Source organism: Mustela putorius, unplaced genomic scaffold (genome assembly GCF_011764305.1).
Source record: "Mustela putorius furo isolate JIRA1106 unplaced genomic scaffold, ASM1176430v1.1 tig00003867_pilon_pilon_pilon, whole genome shotgun sequence".
In the NCBI taxonomy this organism is placed as follows: Eukaryota; Metazoa; Chordata; class Mammalia; order Carnivora; family Mustelidae; genus Mustela; species Mustela putorius.
In genome coordinates this window covers 1,433,401-1,457,548 of record NW_025422019.1, presented here as the reverse complement: position 1 = coordinate 1,457,548, position 24,148 = coordinate 1,433,401, and the positions used below count along the sequence as shown (strand labels likewise).

The following is a 24,148-nucleotide window of genomic DNA, read 5'->3' as shown; positions in this document are numbered from 1 at the left end:
TTTTTTTTCATTTCAAAACCATTTTTTTAATTTGAGTATAGTTGACACAATATTACCTTGGATTGGACAACTTGACACATTATGTTACACTCAGCACACATGTAGCTACCCTCACTATGCCTTGCACTACAATACCACTGACTGTATTCCCTGTGCTGTGCCTTTCATTCCCACAACTTCTTCATCTCAGAACTGGAAGCCTGTGCCTCCCAGGCCCCTTCACCCATTTTTCCCAACCCTTAGTCATCCATCACTTTTTTCTCTGTATTTATAGTTCTGGTTCTGCTTTTTGTTTAGTCATTTGTTTTTTTGTTTTTAGATTCCACTTATGAGAGAGATCATACGGTATCTGTCTTGGAGTTTTAACAAGTCCCTCTATAACCTGTGTTTCCTACAAACTGGTAGTAGATCTACAGACCTATCCGATACAATTTCCATTTCTTCCGTAAGAACAACGTAGTTGGTGCCACATGCTTCCTGTTGCATCACATCAGGAGGCTCCTAAGGTCAGTCTGTCCCTCTGTCCAGTGAGACAGAACAGCAGGCTCGGGTGTTATCACTGTCTTCACCACAGACCCATCACCAGGCGGGGACACGCTGCCCAAGAGGGTTGCATTGTAGAGCAAGAGGTCACTTCAAGTCGCTTCATTTGTCTCAATACTTTTTAATTTCAGTTACAAACAGAAGAAAATTGTAGCGAGCTTATAAAAGTTTATAGATCTCAAAGTAATCCAACATCTTGTCAGTTATTATGACATAATTTCATATTTAACTATACATGTTTCCATAGCGCTCAGACTAGAATTGTGCTGTCTTCACACACAGATTTAACGTTGTTACGTACTTTAACAAAGACGGGATGTGAAATGGCTATTATTTCTATTTTATTTAAGGGTTATTTTGCGACATGACTAACTAAAGTGCAGGGGGAGCTGTGTGGTATGTATTAGTAGGAAAGTGATTTGGGGGAAGGAGTGTGTGAAAAGATTTGTGGGATTGAGAAGAAGCCATTTCAAGCATGACTATGCAAGGAGAATGTTACAAAACGGTGCTTTTTCTTATTAATGATCAGCAAGTAGCGTGAAAGACAACAGAGCTTGGCATGAACGAACACTCCTGAGGCCCTAAGCATCCGGTTGGAGCCTTACATAAGCACCAACAGCTGGATCACATCTCCACTTCAGATATTTAAAACAACACCATGAAGATCAAAATATTATTTTATCTATAGCATGTCCACTTATATATTTATTTTTCCTTAAAATAAAAATGTTCTAAAGTTATACAGTTCTCCATGCTGCTTGTCTAATTCATCTTTCTCAACTGAGGCAATAAAATTCCACAGTCAGATTTTCTTATACATCTTTTTAGTGTTTATACTTGGTCATAAAACCCAATTATTCTGGATTCCACCAGGAGTTCTATTTTTTATTGATTATTTCTTTCAAACAAAAGCTAATCTTCAACTTCTTCAGGAGCTCTTACTGGAAAAGGAAGCACCAGTTTGGAGAGAAAAATAAGAATATGGTCCTATTAATTTTGAGCCCTTCTGCAGGATCTAAAACCGGTACTCAGGATAAAATGTTGATTCTGGTGCTTTCCTCTCATACTTACAGTATTACAGAAACACTCGTATGTTCCCTCTTCAAATTAGAAACAGTTGCATTGGCCTCCTGACATAGAGTCCCGTTGCAGTATAACAGGACATATGTTCAAGCGCAGAATTTGTAAGTAAACAACACTTCCTTGCACAAATGCATAGGAGACTATAATTAATTGAATATCAAGTACAACACAAGGGTAAGACCACGGAGGAGACACCAGGATTCAGTGCCCCTCCTTTTTAAACAGTCGTTTCTCCAAAGAAAAAGCTACACTGGTTTGCCAAAGTCCAATAATCTTTTCAAATTACTTTGCATAAAGATGTACAAGTCTCCCAGAACCTGGGGAGAGGGGGGCAATTTATCACGAAGACAGCCTGTAAAAGTGATGGTTTCTCTCCATTGCTGTCATCAGGAACACTGGAACACCGGTGTGTGTCAGGCAGCTGGCTGGGTTTAAAAATCCAGGCTCACTTTCTGTTAACAAAACGCACATGGATGGGCCCCCCTGGCGTCAGCAGCCCATGGGTTTTTGCAGGAACAGCTTTAGTCCAAGAGGATGTTTTGATTTCAAAATGTTGAAGCAACTAAGAAGAGAAAGAGAGAGGGGGGATTCAAAATAGAGTCAGCAGAGGACTCATAGTGCTCTGAATGAGAGCCCCTCCTCTTCCTGTGGTGGCCACGGACTGAGAGCAGCCCTAGGTCCTGCACGGGAGCCCAGCCTGTCCACTGAACAACCGGGAGGCTCACATGACAAAGACATTGCAGACACAATGTTCAAACGACTTCCATTTTCTCAGCCATTTCAAAACTCCAACGCCTCTGCTTCCTCTTTAGGTCAAGGTTAAGAAGGAATCAAAGGAGGAAGGAGGACAGAGGGACAAGGTCAAAGTTCCAGGTTTCCCACCGGCTGGGAACCCAGGATGATAGAGGCCTGGGGGAGCGCACTGCTGTTGGCAAGTGAATCATCCAAACAGCCTTCAGTGATGTCCTCAATTTAAATATTCTCAATCTGTACCTTTGATTACATTTCTCATTTCTGCTGCTCAAAAAGAGAACCAGCTCTACCATTCAGGGTCAGCCTGGAAGTACCTCAACAATGAGTTTTAGAGAGTACCAAAGTATCCATCAGCTTAAAGCAATAACATTCGCCACCTACCCGCCCTGGCCTGATGTTCAAGGTCATGTTGCCTTAGGGAACTCAAGGCAACCTGCTCTAAAGGCCTAAGTCAGAGCATACATGGGTTGCTGGAGGGGAGGAAGGGCCGTGCTCACCAGCACACTAGCTACTGCCCCTTACCCTGCTGCCCACTAGGTCCAGAATAAAGTCCAGCCCAACAAAGTGTCAGTTTGGGAGAGCATAAAATGTCACATGGGATCAGGGCTGCCCACCCCTGCCCAGCCCTGACTCCCTCTCCCGCCTCATCTCTCAAGCAAAGAACCAGGACCCCTTGACAGGTTCTCAGGTGGGCTGGGGCCCCAGGGGAAGTCTGGCAGGGGGAAGGGGCAGGGCTGACTGGGAACATATGCTGGACCTCCTCCATTGTCACATTTCAAGAGCCAAGCTGAATGACCGTATTTAGGCAGCTCCAACATGTTATGGCATGGAGATAGCTTCAGCAAAACACCTAATCTCTGACCTTTGGTTCTGACTTCGCAGAACTGCTTGCACATCCCATATAGCAAAAGAACTCATGTGTAGGTCTCCTCCACCTTCAGGCCAACGTGCATTTCTGAGTGGGCAACACCATGCTCACTAAAAAAAAATCCAAACTACACAGGAAATGTACAAGCAAAAAACAAAGCCCCTCTTGCATCTCAAGTCGCAAGGAGCTAAAGTGTATCTTCTAAAAGTTCTCTGCATGAGACAAAGATCTTGCTCCCATTTGACAGTGCACCACTAAAGTCCTTTCCCTTCCTGAAGCCACAGGCATGTTCCCCGTCCTACTGGGGGAGACGCCATTTATCTTGTTAAGGAAAGCCCTTCTGTTACTGCTAAGAGATTTTCTTCACGAATGTGTGTGGCGCGTTATCATTCTTTCGGGGGGAGGGGTCATTTAATTTTTCTCCTTCAATTAGCTACTGTGGCAAGTGATATCAACAGATGTCCCTAAGGTGGGCCATCCTTGCATTTCTGAATAAACCTGATGTGCTGGGGATGCATCTCTGTTGCCTACACAGCAGGGTTCCATTTGCCAAGTTTTCACTTAGGATATCTTCCCTCTTTGTTAATACATCCGACTAGCTGGTGGTTTTCCTTTCCCATATTACCCTCTCTAGGTTTTGACTATTGAGGCTATGCAAGTCTCATAAAAATGAAGCTTCCTTTTCCTAGTTTCTGTTTGTATAAGATGATGATTACCCGTTCATTGAAGGTTTGATAAAACTTACAATGAAACCGTCCAGGTCTGGAATATTTGGGAGGGGCAAATCTCCTTACTGCTGACTCCATGCATTTGGTATCTGAGGTCTGTTCTCTTTCGAGTCAATTTGGGCAACTTACGTTTTCTAGTACATTGTACACTTTATCTAAGTCTTCAAACCTATTAGCAAAAAAAGTCATTTGTGGTATTTTCTTGATTTAAAAAAATCAGCGACTGCATTTTTAGCTGTTTCTCTTTTCTCATTCCTAGCATGGCTTATTTGTGCCTCCTCTCTTTTTTTTTTTTTTTTTTTTTTTTACCCCCTTGACAATTACAGATAATGATGCTCCCTTTCTCTATTTGCACAAGTAAAAATGAGGGCTCTCAGGAAAACTCCAGCAGGTACAGTTGTATGTTAATAGCACCAAGAAACAGAACTCCATCGCGGCCACCAAACACCCTGTTCCTGACCCTCTTCCAATGAAGCGCCAGGCAGGGCTAGAAACCCCATGGCCGACTCAGTAGAAAGCCTCTTCCTGTCCTGGATGTGGCTGTAGAATCTATGGCAGCACTTTATAGCATGAGACATTCCCAAAAACCCAAGGGCAGACACTCAGAGTGCATGGCCAACAGTAGCTTCCACTTCTCCAGCACAGACTGTGTCTTCACACACGCAAGAAGTAGGTATTTGGCTCATTTCATGAATAAGGAAATAGGCTCCTCGTGGCTGAGAAACCTGCCCAGAGTGTCAGAACCAGCAAACAGCAGAGCTGGGATTTGAGTCCACTTGCCCCAGAACTCCCATCTCCACCACACTGAGCTGCTTCTCACCCCAGATGCAGCAAGATGGGTCAATGTCCACAGGGCCGACCGTCCCCAGGAATGGCTGCACTGGTGACAACCCCACTGAGCCTAGCCAGCAGTCACTGCATCCCAACTGAGCTGGGGATGACTGTTTGACACAGCGATCACCAGGCTTTCTCCATCTGAGCCACCCAGCTCAAGAGGTGCTCTACTCCCACACCTCCGGCTGCCCACTCCCCAGCTGAGCAGAAGCCTCTCAAGAGCTGTCCCCAAGTGCTGACCATCCAGAATCCCTCTCCAACCTCCCCGGCTGGCCTGGCTTCCATAGCACCTTGCACTCACTCATGCCATCTTTCAAGGTCCTAACCTCTCAGTGTTCTGCTCTAAGATCTGTGAGGCTGCAGGAAAGCACCTCCATGACATGGTAGAAATGTAGAAAGGAGTCAAGACACCTGGATCATGCCCTGTACCTGCCACTCTGTGACCGGGGCAAGTGGCGCCAACTCTCTGAGCCTCAGTTGCCTCTTCAATAAAATGGGGAGCCTGGGTCACAAGGTAATCTCTACATTCTTCCAATGCAATGTCAATGGCAGTAGCTCCCAAACCTTGGGCCAAGGTCTTCCATGGCTAAGACATGTTAACAGTAGTCTTCCTAAATTTGCAGGGAAACCTAACAAGTAGAATTTTCTCTACTAAAGTCTCTTCTTCTTCTACCTGCTGTTCCCCCTGTTTATGCTGTCAAATAAATAAAGTCCTTAACAAAAAATTTTTTAAGCCTTTCATTTTATAAAATTTCCTTCAAACACAATTTAGCTCATGCTATGGCACAAACTCAAAACAGTAGAAGCAGAAAAGCATCTATTTTAACAGTAAGAGATTAAATGTAAGGTATTCTCCAACAAAAACCAAGCCTTCCTGTTGTTTCACAACCTAAACAAGTATGAGAACCACTGCACTGTGTAAGTGGCTGGTTCACACGTCTCTCAGAGTGTGCCCAGTGACCACCAGCATCAGAACCCCCCACTGAAGCCCCACCCCGGATCCACCAAATTACTATCTCTGTGGAGGCCCAGGAACCTGCATTTTAAGGAGCCTCCTAATGCCTTTGCTGCTCTGAAACCTTTTGACATGCGTATCACCTTCCCATTCACTTCTGTCGAGAGCTCCTCAAGAGCTGAGTTCTTGGGTCCCTGTAGACCCAGCACAACATGGCCACTTCCCAGTCCTTCAGGCCTCCAAGGGCCCAAACTGCTGCTCCATGGTTCCAAGGAGAAAAGAGGCTCAGTGGGTGGTCAGGGGACCCAAGGGGGTGGCATTTTAAAATGTAAAAAGGATTTAACATGAAGCTCTTACTTTTGAGTTTTCCAAATGTTCCAAATGCATCTCCTTTCCTATTCAAGTCTTGGTCTGATGGAGCCCAGGAAACAAGGCCAAGGCAGAAGGCTGATGTCTGGCCTCCACCCACCTACCTGGATCACGAGGAGATGGATCTCCAGCTCTGCGATTCTCCGCCCGATGCAGCTCCGAACCCCATACCCAAAGGGTATGGACCCAAAGTTGTCAACTCGGTCCAGCCTTCCCTTCCGCAGCCAGCGCTCTGGCCGGAACTCCTTGGCCCGAGGGAAGTTCTCATCCGCATAGGACGTGGCATAGTGGCAGAGGGCCAGCTGGGTCTGAAGGCACCATTTGCAAGAGAAAAGGAATGAAGAATAGGATCACACAAAAGCAGGGCAGAAGCAAGAACCCTGTTGGCCGGTCCCTCCCGAGATGCTTCTGGCTAGGAGGAGACACATAAGGGTCCTTGCTTCCAAAGCCCCATCTTCATCATAAAATACATGCAGAAGGAAAGGAACCTAGTGATATTGCTAGGGTGCAAGGACTTCCTAAACATACCAGCAGACTTCCTGCTCAGCCACATGGCAGAGCCCAAGTCCCCACACCCTGGCAACCATACTCACGCCTTTGGGAATGAGGTACCCGCCAATGACCAGGTCTTCCTGGGTCACTCGGCCATTACCCGGCAACACTGGAAACAGCCTGGAAAAGAACCAACAGGAGCAGGATTGGGTAGTCACTTTTAAAGTATTTTACTTCACTTTCAAAAATCTGGACATCTTGTCATTTTCATTTTTCTAAAACGTAACACAAGGTCCAGTTTCACCTAAAAAAATCTTGTGAGGACCTGCGTGGTTCCTTAGCTTTGGCCGGCGAGTACCCTGAGGAAAGGGAAAGCAGGTCCCCTGGTCAAAAATGTTCACGAAACACAAAGCAGAGCTTTGAACGTGCTATTGTGTTCCCAGGAGGGATAATCCTGAGTCTGGGAAACTTCCGTGCACATGGGACCCCCTTCCTCAAGGAACAGGCCACAGGGCTCAGGGACCCAGGAAACACATTTTGAGAAAAGCTCTACTTCAGTGTTTGAATTGTCTCTGAGAGGCAATCTGGAAAAAACTCTGAACAAAATTGCAATTGACAGATACCAGTAAACACACAGCTAGCTTTTTCCCCCAAGCTTAAACAACATGCTATGGATTGAGGAGGCACAACTTGAAACACCATGATCAAGTCAAGTTTAAAAGAATTACTGTAGGGCATACCATGAATCCATCTCAGCTCTTCTGCACAGCGGTCCTCCACAGAGGAACGTGGGGTTCAGAATCCCTGAACCTCAAAGGAGGAAGAAATTTCACTGGCCGCCTGATCCTACCTCCCACCCAAACCCACTCAAGGCCACCCACGTCCCTCACGTCCAGCCTTTTCTGAGTGTCAGTAAAGCCTTGTCATGGAGTGAGTGAGTCCACTCGGTGTTGCCAGTTCGACTAGCATATCCACACAAGAACAACAGTAAGCAGGTTTGGTAATCAGCCAAAGGGCCCAAAATATTTTCCTGATCAATCCCTCTTGCTCTGCTTTACATTCAGAGGAATGGGAACCACGGAGTACTGCTCCAGGAGCACGCTGGGGAACTTGGTAAAACAAATGACTAAAGCAGGTACGATGTCATGGGGTGATGGTTCCAAAGAGCTTTATGAAGAACATGAACAGTTCAGACCATAAAACAGAGCAGTCTTTCTGTTATTCTGACAAGAGCAGAGAGGAAAAAAAGATAGTTAAAACTCTCTCCTTTGGCCACTGCAGGTTGTTGGTGCATTTGGACCCAATTAAATCATGATGATAAAGCATCAGAGACTCACAAGACAGTTTTTGACATGAATTTTGGGGAGCCTTTTACCTCAGTGTTTCCTTCAGCAGAGCTCTGACCAGTGGGACTTTGGGGACGTCAGCTGCTGTTGGGACGTGCCTATCCCCCAAATTCTTAAGGATCTCCTGGTACACCATCTGCTGCACTTCTGGGTGCCTTGCCAGGAGATACACTGCCCAGGATAACGTGAAGGATGTCTAATAAAGAAACCAGCAGACACAGGCACATGGGTAAAACCAAGAATTTAAGCAACAGGCAACATCGGCCAGGAAGTCAAGTGAGCATAAGCACATGTGCAGTCATGTTCATTCATAGGCCTTACCAAAGCAAAAGCTGATTTTTCCCTAAATCATGATAGAAAAAAAAAAATTTTTTTTTTGAAAGTAACATCAACTGTGTGATTCAGATGTTCTTTCAATGAAGCCCTGCAGAAGACATTATTTTGAAACTTTTTTGGATCACGTAAGAACGGTCCCCTTCAATGGCATCTGAGAGGACCTAAGGATGCTGGTCAAGCCTGGAAGTTGTGCCTGGAATTTTCTGTGACCTTCTTTGCAAATGTCATCTGGTTTTTGCTAGCAAGGGCCAGAGCCTGCTGGTCAGCCTGGGAACTGTTCAGTCTGGCAATGCCAGGGCCACAGTGACTGGACGGGACTTGCTCATAGGGGGCAGGGGGTAATTTGATCACTGTTTCCATGACCTTCTCAAGTAAAGCAACCTATAAAGATTTAATAGATCATTTATTCAAAACAGTACCATTTTTTAAAATACCATATCTCAGACTGAAGAATTACATTTCTGGTCATTGAAAACAATTCTGTCTTATTCTCTGAGGTTCCAAGACTTTCACTACATTTTCCTTATTATCTATGTGACTATATTTCACTCCCATAAACAAGTGAAGTCCACAATATAAATGCCTTTACTTTTACCTAAAAAAAAATCTAAAGTCATTAGGCCATACTGATATCATTTCCCTGTGATAGATATCATATGTTTTTAGAGGGCAAGCTCACCTATAATATATATAATGTGCAAGTTCTTCCTTATAAATGATAAGGAAAAAATTTAGAAATTTCTATTACAGTCATGTTTCTGTGGAAAAACCAAATGTGGTATATTCATCCAATGGGATACTATAGGCATACCTTGGAGATAATCTGGGTTGGGTTCCAGACTACCACAATAAAACAAGTATCACAATAAAGTGAGTCAAATGAATTGTTTGCTTCCTAGTGCAAATAAAAGCCATGCTTATACTTTACTGTAATCTCTTAAGTATGCAATAGCATTATGTCTAAAACAAAAACTTACCCACCTTAATTTAAAAATACTTTATTGGTAAAAACTGCAAACAGTCACCTGAGCTTTCAGCAAGTCCTAATCACCCACTGAGCACAGACCAGTGATTCTACTATTATATATTATCATGTATAATATATATTTATGTTATATATAACAATATCTAATACAAATTATGTATATAATATTGTGTTGTCTATTTTTAGAATGAATATAATAATAATGAAAATGAAATATCATGAGAATTAACAAAATATGACTTGGAGACAAAAAATGAGCAGATGCTGTTGGAAAAATGGAGACAACAGTCTTGCTACAATGCAGGGTGGCCACAAACATTTAATTTGAAAAAAAAAAATCTATCTGTGAAGTGCAATAAAACGATGAATAAACTACTTTGATATGCAACTATCAGTTAATCCTGAAATCATTCGCTGACTGAATGAAGCTGGATGCAAAATACACACTGTATGATTCTATTTCTAAAAATTTCTAGAAAAGTGAGAACTGATGTTGAGCATCAGAAAGCAGATCAGCGGTTACCTGGGGCAGGCAGGTCAGGAGAGATGGAATGAAATGGGAGTAAGGAAATTTCAGGATCTTGATTAGGGTGGTGGTTTCATAAATGATCACATTTGTTTTTATCCTGTATCTGCCAACAAGTTATAATAAATTGTATGGTTTAAAAGGGTGCCATTTCTTTTGCATAAGTTATACTGCAATAAAATTTTTTAAAGAAATATTTTAGAAAATGAATATGAATTATAAGAACGTGTCTGCTGATGATCCTTTCAGGGGCCTCTGGTCCTTTCTGTGCTCCACCTCCTGTGATGCTCTTAATTACCACCAGGGAGCAGGAGGGACAACACACCCAAATCCTCTCAGAGGCCAGGCCCACCATTCACTCCGCTCCTCCCCTCCCCATTACAGCAAACCCACACCACTCCTCACATTCACATGGCTGATTCGAATTTTCATTGATCACATTGATTTCATTGGTTAGTTTTATACATGTCTTGTTTTATTGTTGAAGAAGATCCATAAAAATAAGGAATTTATACTAAGTTTTTTGCTTTTACATGTTTATGTAACATTATAATAAAAACAATGTCAACCCTGGGGTGGGGCCTAAACATGGAACCTTATTGCTGCAGGGAATCCCTGAAATCCCTCAGACCAGAATGTTTTATCTATGATTTATCTGCTGTAGTAATGCACCATGGGAAAGGATTTGGCTCAGGTCACTACACTGCCTACTGCTATAATTCTGAAGGAGGGTTCTGGGTACACTGCAATGATTCCAAGCTAAGCATGTGCACCTTGGATGAAGTATGCAAGGCTCAAGCTTATATCTTGTTTTTAGATTTCTTCAAAATCCAACTGCTGGTAACTATTCACTAACCTCTATAGATCAGCTATTTAACATCTTAGCTCAGGGTTATCCACTGGAAGATCATTTTATCCTTTTTTAAGGGGGTTTCCCTACAGGTTGAAATCTTAATGAAAGATAATATCCTGTGGAATGCTGTTCTCGGCTACTGATCATCTATTAAGTATAAGCTTAAAAAGGACCTCTATTAGCAAATTTTACTTAAATTTCAGAGAACAATCATTGGGGCAGCTGATCATGAAGTGCAATGAGAATTTATCTCTGAACAGACAAATCATTTATGCCAAAAATACAGCTTCAGTATTAAATGGCTAAAGTTTAAAATCGTTCATTTAAATACCTATGCAAGTTGTTACCTCAGCTGTTAATGTAATTATACCTCATTAAAAATTTATGTGGTCAAGAAAACAAAAACAAAACAGACCTCCTTTAAAGAGGAGGTCTGTGCCTTATTCAAGTTCAAGAAGCACTCCTGTAAAGGAAAAAGCTTAGTTATTTAGTTTTTTTTTCTTGTTTTTTTTTTCTTTTCAGCTTAACAGTATTCATTGTTTTTGCACCACAGCCAGTGCTCCATGCAATCCGTGCCCTCCCCAACACCCACCACCTGGTTCCCCAAACCTCCCACCCCCCACTCCCACCCCTTCAAAACCCTCAGGTTGTTTTTCAGAGTCCATAGTCTCTCATGGTTCACCTCCCCTTCCAATTTCCGTCAGCTCCCTTCTCCTCTCCATCTCCCCATGTCCTAGTTGTTTAGTTTTGAAGGGCTTTGGAAATAGTGAAGCATCAGGCAGATCTTAATTATTTCACTCAACTAACTTTTCCTCCACCAAATACTAAAAGCCTAGCCCTGCTTTTTCCTGTTTCACTACTTCATTTTTAGCAAATTTTAAAATTTCTCTGTATATATACCCACATGTATATCATTTTTCATACATGAATAAATGTATCCCATCACACATATGTTTTGGAGGGAAACGTGGCTCCCATTTCCCCAGGCAGGTAACCCATGTTAACAACCCAGTGTGCTCCCTCCATACTTTGCTCCACACTCTTAAAATCATGTACAGATATGGACACGCACACAGATGAGCAGGGGCCAGGCCACTGTTTGTTTTACCAACAGGAGCACAACATACACAGTTTTCAGCATCTTCATTTCTCACTTAACAACATGGGATGCAATTCCCACCCAATCTCTTGGCTGTGCTTTGTTCATTCTGATAGTCACCCTTCCTTGGTCATAGTAGATTGCTCATCTGCCACAATACATCTATTCATCAGCATCTTATTTAAGACCGATAGACACACATATTCATAAGTCAAACTGTTAATTAAACTTTTCCTTATGCTCTCCTTAGCACATTTGGGTTTAAAAGGGATGGTGGCTTTATAAAATGAATTGGGGAGTTCTCCGTGACCTGTAATACTTTAAATGATAAATAATAATGTTTCTAATGTCTGTGGCTTCTTCATTTTTTGTATTATGAAGCAATAACCAAGATTTGTCAATCGGGAATGATTTTTAAGCTTTAAAACATATTGTTACTTTGTGTGCGTGATAACTTACATTTTTTGCAGAATTATGGTTTTATGTTTTAAAATACATGTATATTATTTAAAAGTTGGAGTTCTCTCCTGGAAACTTTCAGCTGTGAAGCAGAAGTTGTTAGCACCAACACGTTATGCACGTATGAGATTACTCAGGAAGGCTCCTGGCTTCAGCTGTGCTTTGCTTATTGAGAAGAGACAAAGGCCAAGACACTCACCGTGTCCACGCCAGCCAGCAGCATCTCCGTCATGTTGGCGTAGATCTCCTCCAGCGTCAGCTCCTGGCTGAGGAAGAGGCATGTGAGCAGCCCCCCTCTCACACTCTCCCCGCTGTCCATGTGGGACTGTATGTCCTTCAGCTTGTTGTCAACATGGATTTGGCCTGTTTGAAAACAGTTATTTCTTTTGAAAGAAGTTTTGCTGAGAATAACCTCTTCATCTTTCCAGCAACTTAATCTGTGGCAGATTCCAAAGCTAAACGAAACCCAGGTCAATTTGCTGTCAACCTGGGAAGCTCATCCACATGCTTGTTTGTATAAATGAATGAAAAGTTAAAAACAGGGGGCGCCTGCACAGCTCAGTCAGTTACATTCTGCTCGGGTCACGATCCCAGAGTCCTGGGATAGGGTCCGTAGTCAGGCTCCCTGCTCAGCAGGGAGTCTGCTTGTTCCTCTCCCCCACCTCATGCTCATTTTCTCTCTCTCAAATAAATAAAACCTTTTAAAAAAAAATTAAAGACAAGCTAGATATCTCTTCCTCTCTGAAAATAATGCAGAAGACACTTGCAAATGTTTGCTTCACTCATCAAAGAACCAGGAAAGCTTTGGAGTAATAAGACTACAGATCCTTTCTTTTTTTCCTTTTCTTTTTTTTTTTCCTACCATGTTTCCAGAAGGGAGAATGGAGTGAAAGTAAAGGCTATGTTACCCTAAAAAGATAGTGCCACATTCAATCCATCAGAACTTACATATTCAAATGAATGTTGGCCTTCAAAAGACACTATGGGACACTTCTTTCAACGTTAGTATTGTTCTGAAAACATCGTTCTAACAAACATTTTGCAAATCTTTTCTTTTCGGAAATCCTTGGTTAGCTATGTAGGAAAACTAATCTTGCTTTGCTGGGTTTGAACAAAGTATATTTTCCTTGTTTGCTTCACCAGGTAAGAAAAAGAGGAATTTGACTCTTTCCAAAAAGCTGCAAATGAGAATGTTCGAGTGAAAGTGCACAGGCCTGCACCCGAATGTTAATAGCAGCAATGTCCACAATAGCCAAACTATGGAAAGAACAGATGAATGGATGAAGAAGATGTGGTATATATATATATATATACACTGGAATACTCTGCAGCCATCAAAAGAAACAAAATCTTGCCATTTGCAACTATGTAGATGGAACTAGAAGATATCCTGCTGAGCGAAGTAAGTCAACCAGAGAAAAACTATTATCATATGATCTCCCTGATATGAGGAATTTGAGAGGTGGTGAGGAGGTTGTGGGGGGTAGGGAAAGAAAAAATGAAACGATGGGATTGGGAGGGAGACAAACCATAATAGACTCTTAATCTCAGGAAACAAACTGAGGGTTCCTGGGTTCCATGGGTGGAGAGAGATGGGGTGGCTGGGTTATGGACATTGGGGAGGGTATGGGCTATGGTGAGTGCTGTGAAATGTGTAAGTCCGATGATTCACAGACTGTACCCCTGGGGCAAATAATACATTATATGTTAGCAAAAATAATTTTTTAAAAAAAGGAAGAAAGAAAGAAAGTGCACAGGCCCAAAACGCTGTCTGCACTTCAAGCACTGACAGAATCATTGGACCAAAGACATCATCTCCCTTAGACATTTACTTGCATATCACCGCTAGCATGTTTGTCACAATGAAAAGAATTCAAAAATGGGAAATCGGTTGTGTTGCTGATAGTAGCAACCCACATGCGTCTTGTCATCTGAGAAGCTGAACCAGATAACAGGTCCAAGTAACAGCACACAACCACACCAGGCCACCCTCCCACAGTGTCACCCCTCCAGCGGCAGAAGCCTCAGATACGCTGCAAGCCGCACAGTTGGGTCAACCCGTGAGACAACAGGGGCCCCTCGATTCTTCTCTTACTGAATCTGAAGAGTCCGTCCCAGGACCTGCAGAACTCCCGCCAAGGTTTTGGGATGAATGGGCGGAGCCACCTGGGGATGGCGCCCGCGTACATGGAGGTCTTGAACATGCTGAACATGAGCCCCAGGGCTTCGATGTAGTCCACGGTGGCCTGCGGGATGCTGTCCTCCAGGCAGCCCAGGCGGCTCTCATAAAGGATGGTGGCCACTCCTGCACAGGAAAGTGAGTTGAAAGACCCTCTCCTTTTTCGTTACGCATAGTATCAACAGGCAACATCTAGCCATAAAAGTTGCAAAAGCAATCAAGGGGCCTTCCTCCAGCGAGGTTCTGCTGTATCACCAGAGGTTTTCTCTACCAGGTCCTGAGCTCCAGGGCTTGAGTATTCAGGGCTGATAGGAAGCAAGTTGGCGGGTCATTCCTTTTGTCTGGCAGGGTTCAGCCGTAGAGCAGCCCCCACCGCCCCCTCCCCTGGGTTTGTTCAAGGCCCAGGATGCAAAGGCCCCAACCTTTTGGCCACTTGCAACGCTAGGGAATTGAAAGGTGGCTCCTCTGGGCCATGAAGTGGGGAGCCCCAGGCCCAGAGAGTCACAGGAGTAGAGGAAACAGTCTCAATGAATCAGGAAAAAGCAAGATTTTCCACTGTGTTTACAACTCTCTGTTGATTTTGTTACTCTGCTCAGGGACCATTAACAGAACTTTAAAAAGTTAACTTAAAAATTAAATTTGAACTAAGGTAAACTCACTTTTAAAAAAGGAGAATGCTGATAGAGTACAAAAGTACAAAACAAGAAGTTTAGTTCTCTACTGTTACGTTTTTGTTTTATTTTGTTTAAGTGAAAATTAGAGAAATCTGGGTGATTCAGAGTGTTAAGCATCTGCCTTCAGCTTAGGTCACGATTCCAGGGTCCTGGGATAGAGTCCTGCATCCTGTCTCCTTGCTCAGCAGGGAGCCTGCTTCTCCCTCTGCCTGCCCTTCCCCCTGCTTGTGCTTTCTCTCTCCCTCTGAGCAAAAAAAGAAAAAAGAGTATTCACATGTATCCTTTAAAGAAACTGGTGACCTCCCCACGTCAGGAGAGAGAGGGCAGGGACTTTTCAATAACTACATTTGGGGTTTGATTTTTGATTTTAGGACGTGGATGGGAATACCCTACCCATCCCACATGAATTTTAAAAGCTAGAATGACTGCAGTAGATGCCCTCTAATCTCCTACTATTTTCTACAAACTGTGCTAAAGCAAAATATGCAGGAATTAGGAGCATGATTCTTGGGTTAAAAAGACCTGGATTCGAAATTAAGTTTCTGCCACTTAAAATGGGGGCGGGTTTTCAATTTCCCCACTTGTAAACCAGCAGTAACAGTACCCCTGGCTAAGTCAGCACCATGAGGGATATGGGTGTGTATGTGCGGGGCTCAGCCCAGTGCCTACCAGGGACATAGGGCATGCCCAGTGGATGAGAACTACCATTTCTGCCATCTACCCTCTGACTTCGCCTCACCTTCCATTGAATATTTGAAGAAAAGGTCATTGACATTGGTCACCGTTTCTCCATCTTCTGCCTGGCTCTTGAGGACGTAGATTCTTTTAATTAAATCAGCAATAACTTGGTTGATTTCACTTGAAAAAATGGCCACATCTCTTGGTTTCAGAATTCTTTGTCTCAGTACACGTCTCATCTTGAGCCACTGTTCACCCTCCCTAGAAGAATAAAGTGAGTTTCAAATCATCTTACTTCCATTGACATCCTGGAAAAGAACTCAGGGAACCTCTGAGAATTTCCCCAGCAATAAAAAGCCTACAAGATCTGCCGATCCAAATAGAATTAAGATACTGCGCAAGAGGAGGGGAGAACTTCAGCCTTGTAGTCTGTTCCCCTCAAAGCAAACTTGGAAGGGGAAAAATCCCACTGGGAATCATCTTTATGAAAGTGAGATGAGGGGTGCCTGGGTGGCTCAGTGGGTTAAAGCCTCTGCCTTTGCCTCAGCTCATGATCCCAGGGTCCTGGGATCCAGCCCTACATCAGGCTCTTTGTTTAGCAGGGAGCCTGCTTCCCCATCTCTCTCTCTCTCTCTCTGCCTGCCTCTCTGCCTACTTGTGATCTCTGTCTGTCAAATATATAAATAAAATCTTTAAAAAAAAAATCTAAAAGATAAATAAAAAATTTAAAAAAAGAAAGTGAGATGGTTTCCTTTGAAAAAACCCTGCAGAAATATAATAATGAGACACGAGGCTGTTGAGATTAGCAAAAGAGGAAAAGGTTTATGTGTATGAACTCCTGAGCCCTGAACTGAGCTCCTGGGAGGAGAGTGGATAGTGGATGCCTCAACGCGTGGCACAGAGAGCGAGAGCCTTTGCAGCATTTGGCCACTCCCTTCTGGGGCTGGATCAGTGGGGAGAAGGTGTCCCAGTCCCAGCTTTTATTTACCTCATTGGAGAAACCTATGGTTGTACTTCTCTTCAATTCATGTATAGGGCATATATATGAAAAAAGAATCACAAATGGAATTTCTAAACCAAAGGGATTTAGACCACGGGATCCACAGGTGTTCTGTGTTCTCCTTCCTGCATGGAATTGTGCTGATTAGCTCTTAGGGGCACAGAGGTGTTGGTAAGCCTTGTTTACAAACAATAATCATAGCCTGTTACGAGATAGGAACAGCATCACATAGCGATCCACACAGGAAGGCTCTTAGCCTCTCTTTGGTGTCTCCTAAAGCAGCTGCTCCTTCCCCCTCTGCCCACAGATCTGCTCTGTGAACCTCCCTCCCTTCGTTGTCACAGAGAGGACACTGACAGCCTTGGAGCACTGCTTGAGAAACAGTTCTTCCCTTCTCTCAGGCTAGTGCAACCTGACCTTGTCCCTGCCATCAAACCTCTTCCCAGAGGAGAAGGGATGGGCCCTCTGGCACCAGTATTTAGGAGATCACGCAGAGGCCATTTTGCCACTATGCCACTGGGAGGTGTGCAATTTATTAAAGACTGGTTTTCAAAGCCAAGTATCCAAGCAGGGGCCTCCCAGCCACAGCCCACCGGGGCCACATACTCACGCCGAGATGAGCCCGGTGGATCTCCCTCGCAAGTGTCGGTACTCCTGCCAGGACCCCATGTTGGCTCTCTGGGGCGCGGCCCCCTCTGCCCGGAGCACCTGAGCCACCATGTCTCGGTCTGCAATAGATACTACAAACTGAGGACCAAAGTGAGACTTGAAGATTTTTCCATATTCCCGTGTGTGCTTCTGCTGCAATACCATGGAGAAACCAAAAAAGGAAAAAATACAGATATGATATACCTTTGACATAAAGATTTCTGGGTGTTAGGGGAGTAGAAAATTGGGGCAGAGGAAAGCTCTACATTATACAAAGCTGAATCAGAGTTGTACATTTACATATTCCTAAGATAAATGTACTTCCACGTCATTAACCAGATTCACATAAGTTTTCTTATTCTTTAGAGCATGATTTTAACAATACTTAGCTCTGTGGAGCAACAAGAGAGAAATGTCATTATGGATGGAGATGAACTGCAGAGCCTGAGCCAAAAAGACTTGCTAGCCTGTCCCAGACCCTCAGCAGCTCTGTCACCCTGTTCTGCAGAGAGAGAGCCCTCTGCAGGCAATTTCTAATGAACCTATAAAAATGGCCCCCATCAAGAAAATGAAAGAAAGGGCATCTAGATTAGAAAGAGAGAACTAAAGCTACATTTAATCACAAATGACATGATCTCCCATACAGAAAATTCTAAGGAATCCACTAAAAAACTATCAGAACTAATAAACAAGTTCAGCAAGCTTGCAGGATATAAGATCAATATACAAAAGTCAGTTGCATTGAACAATCCAAAAAGAAAATTAAGAAAACAATTCCATTTACAACAGCATCAAAAACAATAAAATGCTTAGATAACAAAAGAAGTACAAAACTTATACTTTGAAAGCCATTGAAAGAAATTAAAGAAGACCTAAATAAATGGAAGCTTTCCCATGTTCCTGGATTGGAAGACTTAATATTATTAAGATGGGAATACTCCCCATATTGACCCAAAGTTTCAACACAATCTCTATCACAATTTCTTTTGACTTCTTTGTAGAAAATTGACAAGCTTAAAATTCATATGGAAATGCAAGGGACCAATATAAAAAACCCCTGAAAAAAAGAGCAAAGTTGAAGGCTTCCCTTTTCTCTATTTCAAAACTTGCTACAAAAGCAACAGTAATCAAGACAGCATAGTACTGGCATGAGGATAAACATCTAAACTGCTGGAGTAGAATTGAGAATTCAGAAATAAACCCACACATCTCTGGTCAACTGATTTTCCACAAGAGTGCCAGTGCCAAGACAATTAATTTGGGGAAGAATAGTCTCTTCAACAAATGGGGGTGCAGGGACAAGTGGATATCTAAGGCAAAGAATGAATTTATACCCTTCTTTCATACCAGATATGAGATATATGAGATATGTGAGAAATTTCCTCAAAAGCGTTCAAGTCCTAAATGTAAGAGCCAAAATTATAAAATTCTTATAAGAAAAGATAGGGGTGAATCTTCATGACCTTGAATTTGGCAATGGCATCTTAAGATATAAAACTAGAACCATGAACAACAAAAGAAAAAGTAGATAATTGGGGGTGCCTGGGTGGCTCAGTGGGTTAAGCCTTTGGCTCAGGTGATGATCTCAGGGTCCTGGGATCGAGCCCCACGTTGGGCTCTCTGGTCAGCAGGGAGCCTGCTTCCTCCTCTCTCTCTGCCTGCCTCTCTGTCTACTTGTGTCCTCTGTCAAATAAATAAATAAATAAAATCTTTAAAAAAAAAAAGTAGATAATTGGACTTCATCATGATTTAAAACTTTGGGTTTCAAAGGCCACTGTAAAGAAAGTAAAAGATAATCCCCAGAATTGAGAAAATATTGGCAAAGCACATATCTGATAAGGGACTTGTATGTAAAACATATAAAGAACTATTACAACTCAATAAAACAATGAACCAATTAAAGAATGGGCAATTATTTGAATGGACATTTCTCCAGAGAAGATATACAAATGGATAATAAGCAGATGAAAAGAAGCTCAACATCATTAGTCATCAGGGAAATGCAAATCCTAATCACAATGAAATGCCACTTCACACCTACTACAGTGGTTATAATCAAAAGAATAGCTAGGAACAAGCCCTGGCAAGGATGTGGAGAAATCACAACCTCTTACACTTGCTGGTTGGAATGTACATAGTGCAGCCACTTTGAGAAATAGTCTGGCAGTTCCTCAAAGTTTCAACTAGAGTTGCTATTTGACCCTGCAATTCCATTCCTAGATCTATATCCAAAGAAATGAAAACATATATCTATACAAAAATAAACTTATACTGAATGTTCACAGCTGCATTTTTCACAATTAGCAAAAAGGTAGAAATGATCCATGTTCTGTCAACTGATGAATGGACAAGGAAAATGTAGTATGCCTCTACACTGGAGTATTATTTGTCCGTAAGAAGAAATGATGTACTGGTACACACCACAACATAGATGAACCTTGAAAACGTGATGCTAAGTGAAAAAAGCCAGACACAAAAGACCACATGCTATGATTCCAGTTATATGAAATGTCCAGAATAGGCCAGTCTACAAAGACAGAAAGTAAGTTAATGGTTGCTTATGGCTGGAGGGATGGAGAGTTGGGAAGTGATAGTTAAAAGAAACAATATGGGGTTTCTTTTTTTTTCTTTTTAAGGTTATGAACATGTTCTAAGATTGACTGTGGTGACTGTCGTATGGTATATGAATTATATCTCAATAGCGCGAGTACCAAAAGACAAAGAGAAATCACAATAAATGTAAATGGTTTAAATAAATAAATAAAAGAGAGAGAGAGTGCCTCTTGCCTTAGGTCAGCATGGCAGAGCCAGGGCTGAGCATATAGAGAAAATGACTAAGTCTCTCTTTTGCATCTGCCAACATTTCTTATCACCCTCTTCTTAACCTCAGAAATAACAGGCCAGAGGGGCTGTTGTCTTTCCGTTCTTCTACTCTTCAGATAGAAGATACTCACTTCCTTATCAACCTGGGTGAAGTCCTCCCACCCAGATATGAAGAAACTCAGACTCAGTTGAAAGGTGTTCCGCTGGGTCTCTGAATGGGAACCATGGATGAGATGACTGTACTACTGGGAAATGGGATTGAAACTACTGGGAAATGGGTCACTCCCCAAACAAATTCAGCTATTGAATGGGTATCCTGAGCCCAAGGAAGCAATCAACCAGGCACAAGAAAGAACAAGATGGATGACCCAGATACCGTACAGCACTTTTTTGCTAGCAGACCACAGAACCATACAGTCAGTCCCAGTACTTAGAATTTGTCCGGACATTAGAAGCACAGATACTGGAGTTTGAATCTTAGCTCAACGTGCATTAGCTAGGCAACTTTACACACTGTACTTCAGTTTCCTCACCTGAGAAATGGACAAATAATAGAACTGCCTCATGTGTAGGACTTTGAAAAGAGTTCTAAAAGTGTTCATTATTAGTATTTACATGTTATGATTATAGCTTACAAAGCCCTTCCACAGCCCTAATCTCATTTGACCTCACCATAACTTGTGAGATGGATGAGGACTGTCAGACTCCTGTACAGACAAGGAAATTAAGGTCCAGAAAGCATAAATGATGGGTCAAGACTCCACAGGTGCCTGTGCAGGGCTAACATTTGAACACAGGGCCCTCTTGCTCCATCACATCTGAAACCAGTCTTTGGCAACACAGGTGGGGATGTCTGCTCTGCCACTGTGTGACCTCAGGCAAGTCACTCAACCAACACCTGGGTCTTTTCCACCTGTGTGGGAAAGACTTGAACCATACAGATGACCCGTGAGCTAACACTGTGTTATCACAAGTGGAATAAAGTATACTGGAGGTAATGGTAGCAGAGTAACTGTCTTCTGCCTACAAGTGCCACAGGAGCAAGTTGAAGAACAGGGCAGATGGGCTTGCTAAAACCTTATTCAGTCTAGAGCAATCTGAGCACTCCTGCAGTGGGGTAACCCAAGGCCATCAAGCACTCCCTAGGGTCCTCACAGGGGTTTCAGGAGGATTCTAGCTCTTGCAAATGAGTGCTATTTGGAGAATAAAGGAAAAGGGGAGCCCAAAAGGACAACAGAGCTGGGAACAGTTGGGGCTTGTCTACCCTGTTTCAGGAAAGCTCAGATGAGTTAGTTCCATGACTATCCTCTGGCAGGTGGTGCTACCACTCGGGACTGATCACGGTGATAGGCGCCGTCTGAGCCTTGGGCAGGAGGGCTGCCTGTAGGGTGATAGCCGGAAGCAGGCCAGATGCAGAGAAAACACCCTTCTGAACTGAGACACTTTGTAGTTGTGGAGAGGTGGTTCCCTAGGTGGCTCCTGCTAGAGAGGCAGGTTTTAAACATGGTCAGCTTCTCGAAGAAACCTGTGCTGAGGAACCAACTGTGGGCTTATACTGTGAGGACAAAACCAGATGGACCAGAGGCAGGTAAAAGGAAAAAAAAGAAAAGAAAAGAAACAAAAAAAATCCAGCTGCAATGCCTTGCCCACAATCAATAGCAAAACATGTTTTATCCCATTTGAAAACTACCATCCTGATAGCTTATGTTCAAATTCCACACGGAAAAGAGAGAAAATCATTTCTGACTCCTAGAAGCATGTCAGGCAGAACACTGTGTAGGGTTGGTGTGGGGGATGGAGAGGAGGGGCTGGAATTTCAATCAAATTAAACTTGCTCCTGAGTTCTACTGTTGTTTTCTCCCAATGAAGTTTCTGCTTCTCCAGCCCAATCAGGGCCTCTGCACCACCATGTATGCTTCTCGGTTGAGGGAACGAATGAATGACCATGACAGCAGTTCGGGTGGGTGGTCACAGATTTCCCCCTGAGAAGTGCTTTGAAGGATGACAGAAGGAAGTGGGACTGTGGGGAGTGGGGGTGGGGGGAGGGTGGTCATAAGGCCTAGGTCCCAGAAATAAGTGTGCGCTGGGTGGGAGCCCTGAGACAATGAAGAAGTCCAACGAGGAAGCAGCTGCCAGAGCGAACGAAGGTGGAGGGTCGCCTTGCAATGAAGGGCGCAATGTGTGATGAGGGAAGAAAGGCAAAACTCAGGGTCAAGATAAGAAACAGTAGACTGAGCCGGTCCCAAAACTCCCACAGGTTATTGGAACGACTGGGTTCTTCCTAGGTCCCTGCCTCTGTCATGGCTTGCAGCCAAGTATCATTTACATTCGTGTAGCGACCCCATCACTTAGAGGCTAACCAACCTGTGTCCTCCGGACCTCGGCTCTTTGGGGGAGGGGGAGCGTGTTTGTTTTCATTTACAAAACACAAGCAAAAGGAACCAGAAACGGACTCAACAAGACTTCGACGCGTAGACGCGGTGCTCTGAATGCTCAGAGTTGCTCGCAGCCCTCCGGGGCCGGGACCCGACACCCCCGCGGGAAAAGGAGCTCTTCTGGGCCCCCCTCGGGGCCATCCCGAGGCGGGACGGCGACTCCCCCAGCTGGGCTCCACACGTCCCAACCCCGCGCGAGGTCTCCTACCCGGGGACTGCTCCCCGGCAGCCCTCCTCACGCTCACTCCCCAGAGCCCTCTCCCCGGCGCGCCCAGCCCGGAGAGCCCGCCCTGGCGCCCTTCCTTGAAGCCACTTTCCTTGCCCCACCCCCGCCCGGCGTCGCTGCCCGGTGCCTCCTCCTCGGGGTCCCTACTGGGCGACCCTCCTTGACGTCCCCTTGCCGGCAGGGCCTAGCACCACGCCCCCGGCGTCCCCCGCGCGGTGCCCCCTCCCTGGAGTCCCTTCGGGCACCCTCCGCGGTGCCTCCTCCCAGACGCCCTCCGGCGCGCGCGAGCTCTCCGAGCTCAGAGGAACAGCGCCCTGGCCCGCTCCCCTCTCGGCCCCGCGCGCGCCGCTACCTGGATCTCGTGGATGCGGCTGAAGCCGTCCTTCCAGAAGAACTCCACCAGGTTGGCGAGCGTGCGGGGCCCCGGCATGGCGGCGAGGCTGCGGGGTCCCTCGGCCTGGCTCCCGGCCCGCGGCGCTCCCCGCCGTCCCGCTCCTTTGTCCTCGGCCCGCGCCCCCGCCGGCAGCCGGGCGCCCTCGGGCCGGGACGGCCGCGGGGCCCCGGCGCCCAGGAACCCGCCCCGCCCGGGCGCCGGGCTCACAGGGGCTTTCAAGATTCGCGCCAGCAGAGCCATTGCATCCGTTTGGGTGGGTTGGTTGTTCGAAGCAATTTTTTTGTTTGGGGAGCTGTTGTCCTTGGGGGTTGCTCTTTGCTCCGCTTCAACGTGTTCGAGCAGCGCTTCTTCGAACTCATACCGCCTGGGCATCAGTTTACACAGACCATTATTAAAGGCTCCCTCCCCTAAGGCTGGAAAAAAGGGGTGGTCTGTGATTAGACTGCAAGGGAATGAGGCGGTTAGCTTTCCTTCACATCACATTAATTCGCCACTTAAGCGTTCTTCGAAACCACAAAATTTTACATTCAACCCCACTTCCGACCATGGCCCAAAAAAAAAGAAAAAAAAAAGTAAGGAAGAAAAAGAAAAATCGACTGGGTTTTTTAAAAGTACTTTCTTCCTTAAAAATTACTATGGAGAGTACACCCGAAAAATCTAATTCATTTTTTATGTATATATAGTTTAGAAACAGCTCTTCATGATTTCAAGCTATACAGTTATAATTCAACATACAAATATGTTGATCATTTGTGCACGTAGTTCGTGACATTGTAAAATGGCCACACTATTATTTTACCACAAGTTTCCATAAGGATAATTGTAAAGTCTCCATTTGGCTTTTATAAGTTTCCTGGATTTT

The 24,148-nt window shown here is 44.2% G+C and overlaps 1 protein-coding gene across 3 annotated transcripts; it reads right to left on the bottom strand.

The window, feature by feature from the left end:
* Positions 1-648: 648 nt before the first annotated feature.
* On the bottom strand, positions 649-23,828 carry LOC101672135 (cytochrome P450 27C1). Of its 3 annotated transcripts, none has more exons than XM_045066521.1 (9): positions 23,245-23,828; positions 17,367-17,488; positions 15,822-16,021; positions 14,325-14,534; positions 12,429-12,592; positions 8,001-8,167; positions 6,727-6,805; positions 6,238-6,441; positions 649-2,188 (listed from the first exon to the last, which is right to left on the bottom strand). In XM_045066521.1, exons 1-9 carry the CDS (start codon positions 23,656-23,658, stop codon positions 2,072-2,074), a joined length of 1,677 nt encoding a protein of 558 aa, XP_044922456.1. In that variant the 5' UTR covers positions 23,659-23,828; the 3' UTR covers positions 649-2,071. The 3 variants fall into 3 exon arrangements, with proteins under 3 accessions (XP_044922456.1, XP_004777846.2, XP_004777844.1); XM_004777789.3 differs by having other exon boundaries at positions 17,371-17,561; positions 23,245-23,827; XM_004777787.3 differs by having other exon boundaries at positions 17,371-17,488; positions 23,245-23,349.
* Positions 23,829-24,148: the final 320 nt, after the last annotated feature.